The sequence below is a fragment of the Arachis hypogaea genome, chromosome 7 (assembly GCF_003086295.3).
Source record: "Arachis hypogaea cultivar Tifrunner chromosome 7, arahy.Tifrunner.gnm2.J5K5, whole genome shotgun sequence".
NCBI classification, from domain to species: Eukaryota; Viridiplantae; Streptophyta; class Magnoliopsida; order Fabales; family Fabaceae; genus Arachis; species Arachis hypogaea.
In genome coordinates this window covers 14,102,537-14,117,086 of record NC_092042.1, presented here as the reverse complement: position 1 = coordinate 14,117,086, position 14,550 = coordinate 14,102,537, and the positions used below count along the sequence as shown (strand labels likewise).

At 33.9% G+C, this 14,550-nt stretch overlaps 2 protein-coding genes across 3 annotated transcripts; one reads left to right on the top strand and one right to left on the bottom strand.

Annotated features, from left to right (window-relative positions):
* Positions 1-352: 352 nt before the first annotated feature.
* Positions 353-6,963, bottom strand: LOC112702560 (protein ABA AND ROS SENSITIVE 1). Of its 2 annotated transcripts, none has more exons than XM_025753650.3 (9): positions 6,463-6,963; positions 4,776-5,010; positions 4,014-4,126; positions 3,428-3,527; positions 3,072-3,279; positions 1,699-1,960; positions 1,049-1,124; positions 780-826; positions 353-679 (listed from the first exon to the last, which is right to left on the bottom strand). In XM_025753650.3, exons 3-9 carry the CDS (start codon positions 4,097-4,099, stop codon positions 493-495), a joined length of 966 nt encoding a protein of 321 aa, XP_025609435.1. In that variant the 5' UTR covers positions 4,100-4,126; positions 4,776-5,010; positions 6,463-6,963; the 3' UTR covers positions 353-492. The 2 variants fall into 2 exon arrangements, with proteins under 2 accessions (XP_025609435.1, XP_025609434.1); XM_025753649.3 differs by having other exon boundaries at positions 6,555-6,959.
* Positions 6,964-8,010: 1,047 nt separating this feature from the next.
* Positions 8,011-14,126, top strand: LOC112702559 (tRNA threonylcarbamoyladenosine dehydratase-like). The gene is made up of 11 exons (XM_072199183.1): positions 8,011-8,271; positions 8,549-8,592; positions 9,199-9,292; positions 9,933-10,080; positions 10,504-10,716; positions 11,091-11,225; positions 11,707-11,841; positions 12,174-12,389; positions 12,794-12,918; positions 13,325-13,382; positions 13,852-14,126. The coding sequence occupies exons 1-7, from the start codon at positions 8,177-8,179 to the stop codon at positions 11,710-11,712; spliced, it is 735 nt and encodes a 244-aa protein (XP_072055284.1). The 5' UTR covers positions 8,011-8,176; the 3' UTR covers positions 11,713-11,841; positions 12,174-12,389; positions 12,794-12,918; positions 13,325-13,382; positions 13,852-14,126.
* The last annotated feature ends 424 nt before the right edge of the window (positions 14,127-14,550 follow it).

The following is a 14,550-nucleotide window of genomic DNA, read 5'->3' as shown; positions in this document are numbered from 1 at the left end:
GGCCCGAAAAGAACGAACACACCTGGCTGGACCCGATTACAGAAAAATGGGCTTCAATAGGCTTCCAAATAGAAGACCAAAAGCCCAAAAGTAAATGATGAGAGACATAGACTCTAATGTTGATCTAAGTCCAAAGAAAAAAAAGACTCTACTGTTGATCCATCACAACAAGAAAAGAGAATCTAATATTGATTTAACTTTTATTTTTCACTTATCCTTTTAGGGACCTCCTCTAGGAATGAGAACATCCCAGGTAATAATTCGCATCAAAACCGACGAATATATCTAACTCTCAGTCCCATGCAGCACCAAATCAAATATTACGAAAAGAAACAGCATGTGAGTAAACAAATTTCAGGGAAACCGAAATGGCTCATCTTAAAACAAGTGGATGTTGACTGTTGAGTAAATTGTTCTACATACAAACTGTGGTGTTAATGTACATAGTATATAGAATTAAACAAATATCAAGTGTTAGTTATCAATTAGCATTCACAAGTGTTGTGCTCTCCAGTCCACAGCAAAATTCTCACCACTTTCATCATCACTGGATGACTCTTCTTCATGCCTTGACTCCTCCTTGGTTTCACCCTCACAAGTTTTACCTCGCTTTGCTGACTTTGCTGCTTTCAGCTCCAGTCTCTTTTTCTTCAACATTTCCACTCTCTCCCTGAAGATCCTGTTGAGGGGTGGTTAAGTAGTTTGAGTATAGGTAGAAGAACAGAACAAAACAAACCAAAGAAGTCAAAGACTTTTAAGTATAATGCAGATAAACATACTTTTGTTCAACGGATTCAGCTTCTTCTATCATTTCAGCAGCATCAATCTGGAGAAAAACAAACATTAGATCATATCTCATGTTTGTAGTGCATACATATCTTAAAAGTTGTTACGTCATACGGCTTAATACAAAACTCTTAATAGTCCATAATATCGTATGATCTACCGAATAAAAAATTTAAGGATTTTTTGTCTATTAACAATAAAAGGTATGTTCCTAGCTATATATAGGGTGTTTATATAGCAAAAAGAAAATCACGATCCTCACCTCTTCTTCTTCCAATCGGTCATCCACCTCCTTCAAGTCCTCTTGAATCAGCTTCTCAAACTCCTTGTACTCATCCCTAATAGAGAATTTAATCCAAACCGGGGGGGGGGGGGGGGGAGAATATAAAAAATCAATCATTCTACGTCTGATCCACTTAACCAAATTTGAAAATCTTCAACGCAATTTAAAACAACATAAGTTTTCACAGAACTAATTAATTAACATGGAGGTTCTCAGTTATGTACAAACAATCTAAGTACCATGCAATAACATGGACTCAGCCATTATAACTTTATTGATCTGATTATAAAGTCTAATAAGAAATCAAGAGAGGTCATTAGCGGACATGGCTATAACAACAGTATTAGATGTGATTATGCAAAGAACAAACAAGGTCAATCTACAATCATCTAATGCTGAGTTATTCTTGTTTCTGTTCCCTTTTTGGAGTATTTGAAAATTGAAGTGTGATTGACAAAATCCGATAAAAAACTAATGTGGATTCTTCTTACTCTATTTGGGCACTTATTATCACACAACATTCCAAATATTTCTCCTATCTTTTGACTTCCATGCAACAAAACTCCCGACTACAAAATGAAGCAGTAGTAAATGTGCAAATCAACATGTCGTGGGAAGTGAGAACCTACTTGACATCTGGCTTCACAGGCTTAATGCCACGTGCCCGTAAATCCGCATCCTTATTGTCAAAAAAGCCTTCAGGCAGAGATCCTTTTGTTTGGCTGTCCTCTGCATCAGAAGTTTTGGCTGAGGTCTGCCTAGTCTCTGTTGTTGCTTGACTAACCTTTGACGGCGCAGCATCATGACCACGAAAATGACCTCTTTCCTCCAACTTTGACACCTGACTTTGAGCAGAAACTCCCACATTTCTTCCTGAATCAGATTTCTTTTCTGGAAGACAAGATATCCATGAAACAGAGGCTAACATTAGTTTGCAACAAAGGTGTGGTAGTAACATATCTAAAGATATGATAAAGAACCATAGACATATTCAGTATAAGTTTATGAAGAATAACATTTGTTCATTGTTCATTGAGTATTAGTTGCTGCGCTAAAGTACAATCTTCAAAAATTAGAGTGCATGCCCTAGCCAAATGTAGCAAGTAGTAGCGTGGATTGAACATGACATAAAAATTATCTGTCTGCTTTCTATGAAAACCACTAATTAGTGGTAATCCAAAAGTTGGTTCAAGGATATAGAGCAGCGATTCCATCAGTAAACAAAAGTGAAACAACGTAAAAACCAACGAGGGACCAATATTAAACAAGCACCACATATAGCATGCACGTTAGGACAAACTTTAGTGGCTACATAAGTTATGACATATTACTATTATTAACTCTAGCAACCACCTTAGTCCAAATAAGGGATTAGACCTTATACCACTAAAATATATATGTAATAATCCAAAAGCAACTCTTATTTTTGCTATTCAAATTTATGGGTTTCTGATTCTTAATATCAATCCCGGTATCATATAAAAAAATTGAGTAATACTTTTAGCATTTCCAAGAAGTAATTGATTAAATAGTTGGAATAGTTGTAATAGTTAACAAATGATCGGTAGTTTCTATGAGAAGCTTTTTCTGTATTTTGAAAAGATTGGTAGTCAACCCCAATCTTTTTTACATTTTAACCATGATTGCAAATAAATGAGTTCAATAAAGAACTTAGAAATCCAACTTTGAAAAAAGGGGAAAAAGGGGAAAGGGGTGTTAAAGGGGGTTCCGCGGTTACTCATTTGAGCAGTTGACCCAGCCCCTTGTTGTTTGAAGAAAACCTCCACTTCAATTGGTAGAGATTTATACTTACAAAGGGGATTTGTAATGACGAAAGGTAGTTCTCATTTCACTTTAAGCAAAGCATTATAAATTCCCAATGAATATCCTCAGGTTAAATGTCAATAAACAACATATGTGCAAGTCTCTACGTTTTGAAAGTGCAACCTGATTAATTATAGTATATACACGTACAATGTTACTTTTCTAAACCAATACTTACCGGTTTTCCTTGCACTGTCATCAAAAAAATTTGGTGGAAGCACAGACGACGACTGGGCTTTAGGTACTTCTTGTGAAGGTTCAGGCTTTTTGGATAGTGGTTCGGAAGGTTGTTCAGGTTTGGCTTTGGGAAATCTGTTACCAACAGCAGGCTTTGCATTGTTTTGCTGAGTTAATCCAGCTGCATTAGCTTTAAGATTATCAATCGCCTGCAGGTATTAACCACACTGTCAAAACCATTGCACTAAGCACATGTTGGGAAGCAGGGGAGGCTGCAAAACAAGCAGAAAGGGAACCAAAACCATACTAACACACCACCCCCCAAAAATAAATGCCACAAATCATAAATATAATCACCTCGCGATGCTTACGGGAGATTTGGTGTGCATCCCATATAGATTCAGACTTCAGAACAAGATCACAAACCCGACAAACAGGTTGATTGAATTCATTATACCTATATGCATGCGCACATAAAGACAAACCAGTAAAAAATAATAACAAAATCAATAGCAACAATAAACAGGAAAGATATAAATAATCTTTTCTGGTGAGCTCAAGAAAGAGGAATATCTTGACAAGCACAAAACAAAGTACATGACTACACGAGTAGCTATAACAAGATAAGCAAGTCATAATCGGAGTGTATGTGTGTCTTTCCACATAGTTGCAAACAGAAACATAGCTGCCAGCATTTACAATAAACAGAAAATTAAATAAATCAACAAAATGGCTAGAACTCAATTCATGAGCATAAGGTGTCTAAGGATTATAGTGTCAACATTTTTCTAAAAGAATAAATGAATCCATTCATAGCGTCGAGTCTGTAACAATAGCAGCATTTTGTGTAACAAGCTAAACAACCCTAAGACGCATAATGTGCATAGCAATCAAGACAGCTGATGTTAGTGAGCGATAAAAGAGAAAATTTAAGTGAACAAACCTTACAAGGGGAGAATCTATACGCTTTTCTTTCTTCTGGGCCAATTTAGCACGAAAATCTGCCTTTTTCTTAGCTTGTGCATCCATGATTAATGATCCTATTCTTTAAGGAGACTAGAAACAATTAAATAATGTCAATTCAACGATGTCACGTATTAGAGGGGTCATGGAACAAATGTCATACTGGCTCAGAAATTTTAGAATAATCTGTTATTAGGATGTGATCCAACTCTTTTGAAAAATAAAGCTAGTTATCAATCTCCATTTCAGATGCTTGCTCATATAAGAATTTTGAATTTCATACCCAACTTTCATGTAGGTTTATATAATGAAAACCCTTTCAAAACCAGCAATAAAGTTTTAAAAAGTTACAAACTAATCTTCCCCTCCATTTATCTTATCTCAGTGTCAACATTTTCACGAAATCCAAGTTCAGCTCTCTCTAATAACAATAATGCTTCTTTCTTTCACCCTTCTCATTAGTTCTTTCATTACAATCTTTTGAATTTAACATTCCTCCCTTTGCACTGCAAAATTGATTTTCCAATTGGGAACGCTCTATTTTCCCCCTCAATATTGCAGTGGAAACAGAGCTTTTTTTCTTTGTTTCATATATAACAAAGCAATACAACTAAGATTCTTCATATTTTCATCTTATGCATCAATTCACAAATACGACAACGACACCTTAAACCCACAAATAGAGTTTTTCATGTGATGCAGCAAGAGAGGCAATAACAGATAAATGCACAAAGAAACTCACGAAACAGAAGATACTCGCTGCCGGTGACTAACAACAGCGTCGACGGCCAGGCATGTGGCAGCGACAGTGGCGCCGTGAATGGTGGACGCGCAGAGTGGTTTTGGGGGAATGGATTCGGTCGATCAGGCAGGTTGATATGTTTTTACCAAGGTTCTGAAAACCAGACCGGTTATCAAACTGCTCTAGTCACTGGTTCATTGGTCCAACCGGTCTAACCGTGGTTCAACCGGAAAAACTGTTCCATAATAAAATAATAAATAAATTATAAATAAACATCCTAAATATCTTTGAAATTTAAAACCCTAAAATAAAATATCACCAACTAAATGTAATTAATCATTAAAATATGCAATGACTTGCTGCAAATTTGTTGACAATTAACATAATTATACTTCCATTAAAAATAGCTGGATTGAATTACAATGCACAAGTTAAAGATAGAGAATATTGTCTTAATGTATCTAAGTCAAAAAGTAAAACAAAAAATGATAGTGTTGCACAATAAACACACAATAGAGCCTGAAACAAACACACAACAGAGGCTGAAACAAAAACACAACAAAGCCTGAAACAAAACAAATCCAACATGGAGGAGGGGTAGCAAGTCAGCGGAGATCAAGAACAGGGACAGTGCAACCAAACAATGAACAAAACAATGAAAACAGAATTTTTTTTATATAACTGAACAATCAAAACATGAATCAAACAATCACTAATTGCAAATTTTTCCTTCATAAGAACAAAACAATGAAAACATGAAGCATATAATAAATCAAAAGATCGCCAATTGCAAATTTTTTAATAAGAACAGAAGTTAGAACAGTGAAAAATGAAGAAAGATTAACAGTTTTCAACCCAATTTTAACAAAGCTCATCACAATGATTAACAACAAAAAAAAAAGCAATGAAGGAACAGTGAATCAGTAACATAGGCAGTGCAAATTCAAGAAACCTTAATAAAATTTAACTACAAAAACAGACAATAAAGCAGTAATAGAGTTATCAATTTAAAATTTATCATCAAATACAATCAGTGAGAAAAACCAGTCAACCAAGTACTGACTGGGCATTCGGAAAATTAACAATAGGAACATTTAAAACAAAGCAACCCAAAAAAAAATCCAAAAACCACCATTGCTGAAAACAATGATTTGATCCGTGTATGCTCAAAGAATTAAAAGCTAAGCTTACAAGAAAGTGAAGAATACCCAAACCAAAGAACCTTCAATCACAGCTTAAATCAAGAACAGAAAATCACAACAAAAACAAAAAAAAAATAAAAGTAACAGAAGAACAACAGAACAACAACACAAGAACAATTAGCAAATTAACAAGTTCACAATAACAGTAAAAATTTACCAGAAGAACATTAATGCAAGTGGAATCATCATGCTAATATGTTTTCTACAAAAATGCTATTTGTGCAGCTAAAATTTCCTAATTACTAAGATCCAATTATTCTAATTTCACATGCAATCAATTTACTAAGTTTCTAAGAGCTAGAAATTATAAAACCAACCAGAAATATGGTTAAAGCATTTCATCAAACATGTTGACTACGGTAAAATTAAAACGAAATAAGAGAATTCAAAGCTTAATATCAATGTGATAGAGAAGAGAACATAACTATTGTAACTTTAATTCAGTCTATGAAAAAATCCAAACCACTACCAAATCAAATAGTTACTTATTGTAATGGAAATCAGAAGTTGCAGAGTTTGAAGCAGAGTATTGGTGTTGTGTGAGTGTATCGTCTGGTGGCAGGTTTAGGGAACTCACGTCGGCGACAAAAGAGAGCAGTTCGACGGCTAGGCGGAGGGCGCGGGTTAGTCGCAGAGTTTGAAGCAGAACAACGTGGCTTCCAGACAAACGCAGAGCTTGGAACTTGGAGAACGCCGAAAGGACGAAAAGAGAAGCCCCTGAGTGCGACGGGCAGCGGCTGTGGCCCACTCCTTGCGGCGGTGGTCGAGGGCAGTTCTGCTTTCTGAAGGAAGGAGACCGGCGAAGGGGCTGGGGGAACAAGGCACAGCAGTGGAGGAAACGGTGGCCCCTGAGCGCAACGGACGGCGGCGCTGAGGTTCTCCTTGTAGCGGTGGGCGAGATTGTAACCTAGGGTAGAGAGTTGGGAGAGGAGAGAGTCTGAGGAATGGGCTCGAGGGAAAATGGATGACTGAGCCAGGGAGAAGAGGTATTTTGGATCCCTAAAGTCAAAAACATCAAACGACAACGTTTTCTCAGAACCGGCCGAATTTCAATTCGGTCCGACCGGCCGCGAATCGGCCGGTCCAATAGTTTAAATACGGTTTAATTTAGAAAGTTTCTATCGTTAAACCGAACTGTATTTGTTTTTGGTTCACGGTTAGATCGATCACCAATTCAATTTTTAAAATATTAGTTTTTATTGAAAATAATAGAATTTTTTATTTTTTTAAAAAGTTATTATTACTTTAGTGATTTAATTTTAATAATATTTTAAACAATCGTATAATTATTCTCACCATCAATATAAAAAATAACTATTTTTATTAACATTGATTATGTGATAAGAATATATGTGTAAAATTATTTTATATTAATAATATATAAAATTAATTTTTTATTGGCAAATATATTGATAACTTTTGTATGTCTTTTATAAAATTTGTTCAATTAATAATTAAAATCATATATTAGCTGAATTCAATAAATTCTATTATTGGAAAACACTTTTTTTTGTCGTATTTCTGGAAAACATTGATCAATGGCTTTAAGCCCCTTTTTTTTGTGCTAAATATAACTTTAAGCCTTTGTAAGTGGTGTTTGGATAACTCATTTTCAATTTTATTTTTTCGCCAAATATTTCGTTTTTGGTATAATATAGAGATTTTTTGTTTGGGTTTTATTTATTTTACCTACCTTTAGAATATTTTTGTTTTCAATTAGTAATCAGCTCACAAATTTCTTTAATTAAGTGTCAACAAATTTAAATTCTATTTTTTTATACAGCAATTCATTAACTGACAATAAATTTATAAATCAAACTTAAATTCAGGACGTATTAATTTTTAACTTGTCCAGTTGAAAATACTATGAAAAATAAAACAAAAAAATTCTTTTGTTGTTGGTACATAACCTTGGAAAAAGTTTGTAAAGATTTAAGACATTTTTATTTTTTAGGGCCTTAAGCATGCTGGGCTTACACACCGACCCAAATATCAAAAACCCGCTTTTACCCCCCAAAGATACAACTAATTACGAACTGTCTAATTCGGTCTTCAAAACCAACACAACCAGAAAACCTCCGATTAGCACGACGGCGCACGGTGTTCCCCAGCAAAAGAATTTGTTCCTAAAAAAAATGGTGCTTTTTTAAGTTTTTCGTGTTTCATAATCGTGTCTGCGTTTGAGAAAGAAAGAGAAAAATGGAGAAAGGTAAATACTTAGCATTGGTTGGAACCGGTGCTCTTTTTGGCTCTGTATCTACCATCTTCTTTCTTAGGCTCCTTCAAAACCATAAGTGAGTTCTTTCTTTCTTTCTTTCTTCTTCTTCAATGATAAATGTTTGCACCTTTATTGACTCAATTATCTCTTGCATATAACCTGTTTGTCTTAATAACCCAACCAAGTGAAGTGGTTGATTCACTTTAAAGGTTTGCGTTAGATTAGCTTCTGGGTTTAGTTTGATCAACTAATACTGTTGAGAGTCACTAATTTTGTATTCATGTATTTTTTTGGGCGGCTTGAACATTATTTGAACGCTGCTGAAATCTGAATGTATATTTTTATGTTTTCAGAAAAGTGGTGCGGCAGTATAATAAGAATGTTACCGAGTTAAATGGTAAGTGGTTTTGAACTAAACATGTGAAGTGAATGCATGTAATGCTGTTTACAAAAGCTACAAAAGAAGTTATTTAGTTACAATCATATGCTCCCTGATATCGGCAAGTAAAGCAAGTTGAAGCCATACATAGTCACCACTTTTCAATGCTGAAGAGCAAGCTGGGATGTAGTGTTATGGGGTGAATTGGAATACTGGAATATGTGATATATTGAACCCTTCTAATGTGTTCCCTTACCTGTATAGTGTGATGTTTATGCTGCCACTACATGGTTACCAAACGAAGAAAGAACAATAACCTGCATGCATAACATCATTGCATAAGATCACTTCTTAAATATAGTGTGCTATATTCGGCTATTTCTATTACGAGTTAGTTCTTGAGGTGATTGGAGGATTGAACGGACAGGGTTTTAACTACTTGTTATACAAGATGCAATCACATTCTACCCTTACCTTTTGCAGTGCGATCAAAATAGATATATTAACCGTAAATATGTTATCACTGATAAACAACTTTTGATACCTGACAAGTTTCTGCCTAAATCCTAGTTTAATTATCATAATTTTAACATGCTATCCATCTGGACTTTGTGCCTCATGCAGGTCTTGAGACTTGCACTATTGCTGGAAAGAAGAATGATAAGGCAGTTAATGAAGATCTTCTGAAGGATGAGATTGTTTCTGAACATCTAACTAGGTATTTCATGTTATTGCCAATTGCTTTATTTCTTTCTTTGCTGAATAATTAATTGGTAAGACATGCATGATGCACTTTTTTTAAGACTTTAGTTTGAGACACATTAGCACTTGTCCATCAATATACTTGGTCTTCATCCTTTCTTACAGCTAAGTATAATAGTGTGAATGTCTTGGGCGCTTGGCTGTTAATTCTAGAATGAATGGGGCATGAAATATCCTCCCTGTATATTATGAATGTCTACAATTTAAATGGCGCATCACTAGATTGTATAGTCAATGAAATGTTATCACCTTAATACAATTTAGAAGAATGAACTTTTAGCTTAGGGATCATTGGTTAATGCATACATTTGTGGCATGTTTAGGGAATGAGAAGACAAGGCAAAAATAAACTTTTAACTTTAGGGATCATTGGTTAATGCATATATAATTGGTTAATGTATTTGGTTGTTGGAACTTTTGCAAAGTTTTCTTGCGAGAACTACCACCAGCACATTACCCACTATGTTTAAAACCATTTTTGTATGATTTATTTTTCATATAAACCTTTCATTAATTGGATGTATAAGGGCAATTCATTTTCTTCAATTTCAACTAATCAGTTTTTTATCTGGGGTGGAATTTCGTTCTGTTATTAGGAACATTCAGTTTTTTGGCTCTGAGTCTCAGCAGAAAGTGAGTGCATCATATGTTGTGGTCATTGGTCTTGGAGGGGTTGGCAGTCATGCTGCATCTATGCTCTTGAGATCAGGGGTCGGCAAGCTTCTTCTTGTGGACTTTGATCAGGTATTTTCTGTGATTGATTCTCCGCTTGCCCATGTTTGATTGTTATGTCTGAGTTGTGTTCTCTACATTTTGTGATTCCTTCTTTCTTGGTCTGATTGGTACTGCTGTACTGTACTATCATGTCTTAACCTACCTATTCTTGTCCAAAATTCTCTCAAATTCCCAATGGTTATCACAATTTAAAAATGGAACTCCTAAATATGAATCATTGAAGATTTTGACATCTGTAACTAGCAGCAAGATTCCAAATGTGTTACATTGTGAATGCTATTATCGTTGCAATATTAATAAGCAGGGTTTGGTTTAAAACAAAGTAATAAGAAGATAAAGTGGTTATGCAATCAATGTTAAAAGTTTGCCTGGTTTTAGAACTTCATAGATTTTCCATACAATATTTATACTTATTTATTTATTAATGAGAAGGTTTCTCTTTCATCATTAAATCGACACGCTGTTGCAACAAGAGCAGATGTTGGCATCCCAAAAGCGCAGTGCCTTAAGGAGCATTTCTCATCTATCTTTCCTGAGTGCCAAGTAGATGCAAAAGTACTGCTATATGATTCATCTACCGAAGAAGAAATTTTGTCAGGCCACCCTGACTTTGTCTTGGATTGTATTGATAACATTGATACTAAGGTATCTCCTAAAGATTACTCCCTGTTAAATTTTATTGATGTAGGTTCATACTGCCTCTTATTATTTCTTTCCCATATATGTACATACCGCACAGACCCTAGATACGAGGCCTGGTTTGCTATACTGCTCGAGGTTCTTAGTCATCAGTTTCCTGTTACTTATGTTGCAACTCTTTTAGATTCTAAGCTGCAAAAGTTAATAAAATTTGAGATGTATTTATTAATTTCACTTGCTCAGTCATTTGTATCTGTATTTTTGTTGATACAAAAAATTATGTATTTTGCCTAAGCTGTTATCATTGGAAATCTTTCCTTTTAAGATATCTTGGTTTTGAATTTTACCTTTCAGTTGCCTAATTTGTTCAAGTGTAATAGGTGGCACTTCTTGCTGCTTGTGTACGGAGGGGCCTGAAGGTGTTATCTGCCACTGGGGCTGGTGCTAGAGCCGATCCAACTAGAATACGCATTGCTGATTTAAGAGAGTCAACTAATGATCCATTGTCTCGATCTGTAATGTTCCCATTTATGTTTCTTTTCAATGTTTTTCCTAGAAATTCAGAATATGGACTTATATATGTTAATTTTTGTTACAATTGAACATTATTTTTCACTCTGTCTAGTAGATTACACCCTAAAATCTCAATTATCATAAAAATAAACTAATTATTGCCCTTCCATTCCATATGCTAGTTACTACTTACGATTATGAAAAATATATGTACATTGCTTATGAAAAGGTGCACTTGTGTGCTTAAAGATTGACAAATATGATTTTTATGTCCATCAATTCCAGCTAGATGTCAATTGTCCAAAACAGATTTCATTTGTCTGTTAGTCTTGATTTTCTTTGTTTGTAATTCCTTTTTGTTTTTCTTTTGGGGTAAAAAAACAGGTATACTGTAATTAATTATTATTATTATTATTATTATTATTATTATTATTATTATTATTAGCACAAGTTATACAACTCACTCATGGAAATTTTATATAGGTGTGACACCGTTTGAGGAAAGATCATGGCATTGAAGGTGGCATCCCTGTTGTATTTTCTTTAGAAAAACCCAAAGCTAAGTTGCTTCCATTCAAGGGTCCAAATGGTGAAGAGGAAAATCCTTCAGACTACCAGGTGAGGTTATTTATTTAATCAGTTTTAGTCACTAGTAGATTCTGCCACTGTCCAACTTGTGATTCTTTAATAGCATGGTTAATAAACATTCTTTCATGGTTATCATATTTAGATCAACATCAGCTCATCTCGGTGGCTTCTTTGTATGCTTGCTGTAGAAAGATGCCTGATGTGACTTTGCAATAAACTATGTATTTTTAACATATAGAATATTTTACTTTTTAGTTATCATATTCATAAAGATTCATTGTTTTGTAGCTACTTCTCATTGATTGTCACAATATTTATTGGCATTGGCCATATCCATTCTAATTTGTTGCTCCTCTTGTCAGATAGTACCAGGCTTCAGGGTCCGTATCATACCGGTGTTAGGCACAATCCCTGCAATATTTGGACAAGTTATGGCATCCTATGTTGTGACAGAATTAGCAGGATTTCAAGTTCAAACAGAACCGATAGTCAATTTTGATATCGATCATTACCATACTCTCCATCAACGCCTTATTGAGCATGAGGAGTTAGTATATGGAACATCACAGCAAGTACAGGTAAAACTCTACCCCTTTAACCTTTTGTTTCATTTCAACTTCCTTATCCATAAACTGTGATATCTTAACTTTTCAAGAGCCTGAGACTCTAATGCTCAGAAACTTGTTTCTTTCATTTTCTGCATTTCCTATGCTGTTTTCTTCTTTTTCAATGCTTGATTTCGCACTGATGTTAGTCTTGGGAGAATTTTGGGTTGTGGCCTTGCTTTATTCACCAATATCCCAATTCTTCCTTTATCTTCTCTATTTTCTGTGGTTTCCCACATCATAATTTAAAGGACCATACAAAGGCATGCCTGTAAGAAAAATTTTATTATGAAGTTTTCTGCGATATTTTGACATATATATGAAATATTGAAAGAGCATATTTTCTTCTACTTATTGTGTTTATTTCTCTTCTACAGGTAGATGTTGAAGAAGTGATGTATATTGTAAAAGAATTATGGCATGGAAGAAGTGCTAGAGACCAGCTTGTGAAAGAAGTTGGACGAGGAATGTGGCGATCAGTTAATGAATTAATGCTTGTAAGGTATACAGTTAGCTTTTTTGTCTCCATTATCATTTACTTAGTTCTCATTATCAAGCTATTTCTTGGTTACATTCGACCATTTAAATTTAACATTTGATTGTTCCAATGTATATTGGTGCGCCCCTCAAGCTCTTCAAAATTTATTTATTTGTTAATAATAATTTGAAACTGGCTTTTGTTGCCCTGTGCTTAGTTCAGTAGTAGAAGTTTCACAAAACTAGAGAGGTTCACAAAAACTGGCACTTAGGACTAAAGAGAGTTTTACTGAAATGTGTTTTCCTCTGATGTTGCTCTTTTGCTTTCTCTAATGAATTAAATGACATTGATTATAATATGTCAACATAATCTTTCTTTCTCTCATTGAAAAATTTCTCACTTGGTTCTTCTATGCATTTCTTTTGTTTAGGTGGGATTGCGAAAAGCCGGCTTCTATATCAAATTTAATTCTTTTGAAATTCAAAGAGGTAATCTAGCTTCTCCATTATTTTAGACAAAAGCTTTTTGTCTCGAGAATTCTATTTATTTTATGTATATCGATAACTAATGACACAAGACTAACAAAAGGCATAAAAAGAAACATCCATAACCAGATAATTCTTTAATTATTTTTTTTTAAATGTTTTTTTTTTCAGTCAGCATATTTTCTACTTTTGTTTTTGCCTGTAAAATCATTGATGACAGTTACCTGTGTAATCATAAGTTTTCCTAACTCTCCTTTTAATCAAGACAACTCAATACCTTAACAACTAATAAAAATAAGCAACATGTAACTTTGATATGGTAATTGAATGAGAATAATTCCCTTACTCTCAGATTCATTGGTATTGGAATGAATATAATTCGTTTGTCCTTGTTATGCTCCACTACTATAAAATTTTAATTTATTTTAGTTAAGTTTCCATTGTAAGATAATACAATTCTTTGTTAATTCAGGTTGATGAGCATGAATCTAGAACATTGGATGATATAAAGGAAAAGGAACCTGAATTCTACAACAGTGTAAATGCAGTGTTAAAACAAGCTGAAATTGACTTTGGCTACGCACATTAATACTGCTTTTCTTGTTACTTTAATTTAATCAAGAGAGGGAACTTGTTACATGTTGCTCTAAGAATAGAAGTATGTAACAAGATCAACAATGTAATATTAAAAATCTTGTAATTATTATTTCTCTTTTACTTTATCAACCTTATTATGGCTTCTTTTTCTTTTCGTTTTTGTCGGAATACACATTTAGGACAAAAAATATATTTGATATTTATTTAATGCATTGAAACCTTTTTTAGTTATTTAACCAACATTAAGTTTTTTGTTTTGGTTTAACCTCTAGTTTGAGTGGAAACCCCACGAAATTGTCTTATATCATTTAAACAATTAAGTGTGTTTGGATTATCCGTTTGCATAAAATTGATTTTGCAAACTTGATTTTGATCAAAAGTAAGTTTGTGTTAAAGTGATTTATATTTGGTAATTTTGGTATTAAAATGGATTATAGTAAAATAAATGTTGTTTGGCTTATACCATTCAAAATCACTTTTAGATAAAAAATTACTAAAATGGACATCAATTTAAATTTTTTTATATTATTCTATTATTTTAATTTACATATTTAAATACATCTTATTAGTTAAT